This window comes from Heteronotia binoei, chromosome 7 (assembly GCF_032191835.1).
Source record: "Heteronotia binoei isolate CCM8104 ecotype False Entrance Well chromosome 7, APGP_CSIRO_Hbin_v1, whole genome shotgun sequence".
NCBI classification, from domain to species: Eukaryota; Metazoa; Chordata; class Lepidosauria; order Squamata; family Gekkonidae; genus Heteronotia; species Heteronotia binoei.
In genome coordinates this window covers 33,135,829-33,141,828 of record NC_083229.1, presented here as the reverse complement: position 1 = coordinate 33,141,828, position 6,000 = coordinate 33,135,829, and the positions used below count along the sequence as shown (strand labels likewise).

General features: G+C 42.9%; 1 protein-coding gene across 1 annotated transcript in view; it reads right to left on the bottom strand.

The window, feature by feature from the left end:
• Positions 1-1,100: 1,100 nt before the first annotated feature.
• The window catches only part of EIF3E (eukaryotic translation initiation factor 3 subunit E), a 28,809-nt gene continuing 23,909 nt past the window's right edge, over positions 1,101-6,000 (bottom strand). Inside the window, exons 11-13 of the mRNA XM_060243322.1 lie at positions 4,014-4,116; positions 2,209-2,343; positions 1,101-1,271 (exon numbers count right to left, since the gene is read on the bottom strand). Coding sequence (XP_060099305.1) covers positions 1,233-1,271; positions 2,209-2,343; positions 4,014-4,116 — 277 coding nt within the window. The 3' untranslated portion in view covers positions 1,101-1,232. The remainder of the gene's footprint in view (positions 1,272-2,208; positions 2,344-4,013; positions 4,117-6,000) is intronic.

Below are 6,000 nucleotides of genomic sequence, written 5' to 3'. Positions count from 1 at the left end.
TGGTTTGCCATTGTCTTCCCCAGTCATCTACACTTTATCCCCAGCAAGCTCATTTTCACTCATTTTACCAACCTTGGAATGATGGAAGGCTGAGTCAACCTTGAGTCAGCTACCTGAACCCAGCTTCCGCCGGGATTAAACTCAGGTCATGAGCAGCGTTTGGACTGCAGTAATGCAACTTACCACTCTGTGCCACAGGGCTTACTTCCAAGCCTACTATCACAGATTTAGAACCAAGATTGCACGAGGGACTTTTTGTTTTTGCATGCAATGTATAGGTTTTACCACTAAGCTGTAATACATCCGACTTCAGTCCATGTAGACTTGTGATGCCTTGTCTATGGAAACTAAGGATGTACTTCAGTCCTGGCTGGAGACAGACATCCATTCTTTACATATTCTGCTTATCACATTTCATAGTAATGATCACTGATTTATGCAACATATAGAGTTCCACTTCAATCTGCTGCTTTGCCGTCTACTGAACAATTTGTTTATCCCCTTCACTCTTTGCCCACCTTGATTGTTATAATTTCTTATCACACACAAATATTTGTCTAAAGTAACCTTTCACCCTCACCCATTCTATTGTTATTCACTCAGCCCAAGTTTCCTTTTTAAAGATACAGTGACCAAAATATTCTAAACACCAGCCAAGTGTAGTGTATTCAACTATGTATTTCCAAGTAGGGAAAGCAGCTGTCGAGAGTTCACAATGCCACACAGCAAAAATTTGTCGATTCTTGATTGCTCTGGGAAATGGATCACAAGACGATGGCAGCTGCATCCAAATCCTGGGTGCTTCTTTTAAGTTCAGCTCTGGAAAGACTACAAGGTTATATCCACTGGACGGCTGCTAAACAATTCTAAAAACCATTCAGGGGCGAATCTCGACCAGTTCAGGTCAAGTTCTGATACTTCATGGAAATCTCCAGTGGAGGCTTGCAATTCAACACCCTTTCAGCAACTGTAACTGAAGTTTAGAGGAGTCACTTAAAGCTTAAATTAGATCTTTGCTGCTTTCAAAGAGCCTCTAGGTTTTAATGCACTGAACAACAACAAAAAGCTTTTATAAATCCAATTACAAAGATACACAAGCGTTCAATTAAAAGTAGCCAATTTTATTCAACTCATGTGCTGCAAAGTTCACATAATTACCACCCTTTTCAAAACAGTTCATAATTGAAGTATGTCCTTATCAAATGGAAAGTTCTTTCTTCACCAGAAGCATTTCAGTAAAAGCCAGAGTCTTGAGTAGCCCAGTTAGGTGCCTTTAAAAAGGAAAAAAAAAATGAAGATTAGGGCATAAGAGAGGGACAGTTCCAACTAATCAACACAACAGATTCAATTTTACAGCTACCTTAAGACAGTGTCAGGCACATTTTTGTTGGCAAACTGAGTGAAGGTGTATGGAGTCTTTCTGATTCTTTCTTCAAAGCAATTAATACCACAGTCCTAATGCTGGTTTGTAAATGTCTTAGGAGAGCATCTAAGCCTAATGCTGGTGCCATATGGAGACTGGCTAGCACATAACCTAAACCGTGTCACCTTGATGTAAACTGAACGGCAGCATGGTTGCTCCAGTTTAAAAGGCTAGAAATATGCTTAGTTCATATACAGAGTCCTAAAGCTCACACCCGACCCTCAGCACCAGCCTACAAACACATCTCCCCAGTGATCAATGGGAGAAAAACAGGAATCTTCCTCATCTTCCTCTAGTCGCAGCTACACAGTTCAGGATGTTTCTGGATCTAATCACAATTCTTCTGAGCGCTATAAAAATGCCAGTCAGGACACCCTGTAATCCTGATGTCCCCAGCATGAAGCTACATCTGGCCTCTTGTTGAGCACGCCTTGGCCATACATATGGACTTCAGTGATGTGGAGTTCTAGAGGAAGAGCCCTTTACACAAGCTACTGAGGGTGAGAATGTATTGACAATGCTGATTCCTCAGAACCCTGACAAATACCCCAACTCAGGACACATACAGAGACTTTGAACCTCTGCTCCTCTAAGCTGGGGACACAGGAAAGGAACTGAGAGAGATCCCCATGCCTTTAACCAAGCTGTGCTTGGGAACCAATAGATGTGATAATCAGATACATTCCAGTGGGGGAGCAGGGGAGGGAGGGAGAGAGAGAGACAGACAGAGATACTTCCATTTTAGTGAGATGCCTACATAATCGCCAAGGTCACTTGGTGCTCACCTCAGACCTACTGCTCTGGTTCAGTTTTTTCTCAATATTCATAGCCAACATCTGACTCCGGAAAGACAAGCTTTTGGTCTTTTCAATCACTTGCTGGTAAGGCGACACTGCATTGTTCCCCATCACTACGTGACCCTAGATGTTTGAGAGAAGGCATCAGTGGATTCAGGCAGACTTTACCACTTGCACACTTGGGTAATGCCACAGTGAACACCCCAGATTCCCCTTTTATGCTTCTTATCGTCTTATAAAAGTCACAGAATCCACTTGGTGTGAGGACTGGTCTGTAACCTGCATTATAGCTGTACTATACCACCTGTGCTTGCTTCAATATCTCTCAAATGTCATCAAGGCTTACCCCCACTCTGTCCTTACTAAAAGTGCACACAACACAACTAAGTCTTCTAGCTTGTGTCTGTAGATTCCCCCGAACCTGTACTGCAACTTGCCCCCAACCCCCTTTGAAAACCAGGAATATCTAGAAGCAGTTTCCAAATGTAGTTTTCGCACCAACCTGCTCCTTATAGTTTATGTACTGTGGAAACGCTGATGGTACTATGTGCTACATGGACTTCTCAATCACACCCCTGATCTTCCCGCTATGCCAAGCTAGGCACACTTGCCACCTTGTGCAACATGCGCTACAGCAGCACCTTCTCTTCCCCAAACTGGATTGCCAGCCTGAGTTACCAGCATCCATGGGATGGATGAGAACACTTCTGCCTTTTAACCATCAGTGATGTGTCAACCCACCCTGGTGGAAGTGTATGAACACCTGCCAACCACTCCACGTGGTGGTCCTCCAAACTCTTGTTCCCTTGCTGCTTACTGCATGAGCTAAATAACTGTGGCATTGTGCGCTGACTGCCTGTAGTTCAAATTAGAAATCTCAATGCTGCCATGGTTCATCAGTCTTCATTCCCATGGTGGTCAGTCATCAACATAACATGCAGCAAAAGATGATGAAGTAAGAGGCTAGCTGCTGAAGTGATAGACTAGCTGCTGGAACATACTGCAAACATGAACATGTGAAGCTGCCCAATACGAAGTCAAGCCACTGATCCATCCAAGGCAGTAGAGTTTGTTTTGACTGGCAGCAGTTTTCCAAGGACTGAACCTGGAACATAAACCCTCTACTATTAGCCACAGACCCTCCCAGACAAGTGCCCTTCACTGACTCAGAACTGGTGCGGCACAGCAGTTAGAAGTTCTGACTCATATACCGAGTCCTTGGTTAAATTCATGCCTTGGCCATCAGTGTAGTTTGTGGTCTTACATCACAAGCTTAGCATGCCTACCTGTAACACTACAACAGCACACCACTGCAGATATAAGGATAAAACTCTGCTAAACACTACTTATTGTAATACATTTGGTTGAGTTGCCAGAAGTCATCTGCCCTGAACAGTGTGGCACATGCTTTCCTTATTTTTAAAATCTTGTCTTCTTAGTACCAAAAGCCAGCAGCTGCAGCGCAGTAGAGAAAAAACAGTCACAGCACTTTTAGACTTTTTGCAGCTTGTATCAGCTGAGATCCAAGCCAGCCCCTGTGCCAGCAAAAGGCATTTCCACTCTCACAAGGGGAGGTCTCTGATTTCCACTGCATAACATACCCTTCCCCAGACACTCTTAATCCTCAAGAGCCGGGGGGGGAGGGGTGTTAGTGCAGCGGGGGTGCTGGGAAATGGAGAGATCCACTATGCGAGTGGAAACCCACTTCACAGTTCTTAAGAGCCAACCCAATGATTTTTTTAAGAATGTTCCGACACAGATAATTTCACATAAGTGGTGAGGGGGAAGCTTACCAGTTTTGAATCTATCTTGGCATCCAGCCTTGCATTCCGAATTAAATTCACAATCCATCGCTCAGCTTCTTCTGGAGTCATGTTTAGCTTATCTGCCAACATACTTCATGGGAGGGGGGGGGGAGAGGGGCAGAGAGGGAAAAGAAAGGACACGTTTTTAATAAACGTGCTCTGGCCTCAACCTTTGTTCTGTATCTGTACTGGTCAAAGTTGGAATAATTAGATAATATGCTAAGTAACTGAATATAGACAGTTCTAACTTTGTTGCCAGTTTCATAAGGAGTTATTATTGTGCGGTATCTCACAGAACCTTTCCATTAACAGAGGCGCCTTCCTCTGGCGGAAAAAGCCTTTTGCCCAATCCAAGACTCTCAATGAAACAGATCCACAGGTTCTAGCCCCCTTATTGCAATCCAGTTCCACATAATGCTGTATTTTTAAAACTGTTCCAAAAGAAAGTGCCCATGGCCAGCCTTGTTCTATTAACAGTTGGAAGCCACAGGAAGGGAAAAGCCCTGAAAAGCAAAGCTGCTCTGTGCATACCTTTCGCGCAAGACACGGCAGCCAGAAGAGAGACCCAGCCAGTGATGTTTGATGACTCCCTTATCAGAGAGTCAGTAAATCAACCACTTCAGTGATGCTTACTACATTAAAAAGCTAGTTATATTCTAGACTGAAACCAGTGTGACAAGAACCAAACAGGCCTTTAAATCAAGTACTGGTTGTGTATAATTAATATTCCATGTGGACATATGTCTCAATGGTGAGCTATTACTGTTTGTAATCGTTGTCTGTAAAATTTCACTAGATGTTTAAGATCTACTGCAGACTCATCTGCTTAGTTCCACTCACACAGTGAAGCAGAAGAACAAAATCGATGAAGAAACAATCATAGGGGGAAGAAAGCTGATGCTATCTCTTTGACTCATCCGAGACACTTTATGGCTCATCTGATTCATTTTAAGAACCTCTAGTAAATCCAACGCATTAGAAATCAGAACTCACAGTACCTAATAATTTTGTGCGTATTATTTAAAGCCAAATCAGATGTTTCAATAGATGAAATTTATTTTTTTTGAAAGAGAGGACTGAATTCTAAGAGGATCATATATTCCAGAAACCAGAAGGATTTGAATTTGGTTAGCTAACTATGTAATTTCACCACAACATTACACAGACACACACACACACACTAGTTTTCATTTGCTGAACATCTGTCTAGCTTTTGGTAAAGCCATCTTTGAAGGGGAGTGTTTAACTCAACTAGCCATAAAGCCCTAGGCAGACAGCACTGTCCTTTGATGTCCCATGTCAGACCACTTGTTTCCGAGACGGAGTGTGACGCAGAATATTTGTGACAATTGGATCTTTCAGGGATTGTGTCCAGACATCCCAATTTCGTCTCCTCTACAGAACAACGCAAGAGTCAAGAACTGCTGTTCTGTCAACAGGCGCTCAGCCAATGGTTTTTCCTGTGGCTTTCTAATGAGTTCTCAGCATTCTCCGGTGGCGCTTCACTCATTTCAGATTCAAGAACTCTTGACTTCCAGACTTTCGCTAATGCTCTGTGTTCTCTCCTGAAATCTGGCCAAGAGAAATCACTGCAGTCTATTTTAAGCCATTCTCCACTGCAATCTCTGCTCCAGATCCACTTAAGCTTCGCCTGTAACTCTCCAGGTGCCTCTGTTAAGATCACACACAATTTACTATATATGCCAACTTAACCATATAATTAATTATAAACCGAAGTATAACTTCAGATCACAGTAACAAGAAATTTGGCATAGACAGATATGTTACATATAGCGTTGAAGTGGTATTCACTGATTTTTCTGATTAGCCAGCAAGAACAAATCTGATTATTATCCCATCAATTTTAGCAGACACATCTCTCCCATGCCCTAAGGCACCCATCTTTGAAGACAAGAGATTACGAGTTTATTTGGGGCTGTGGATATTTCATTAGAATCGGCAGTCAATGTGTCCC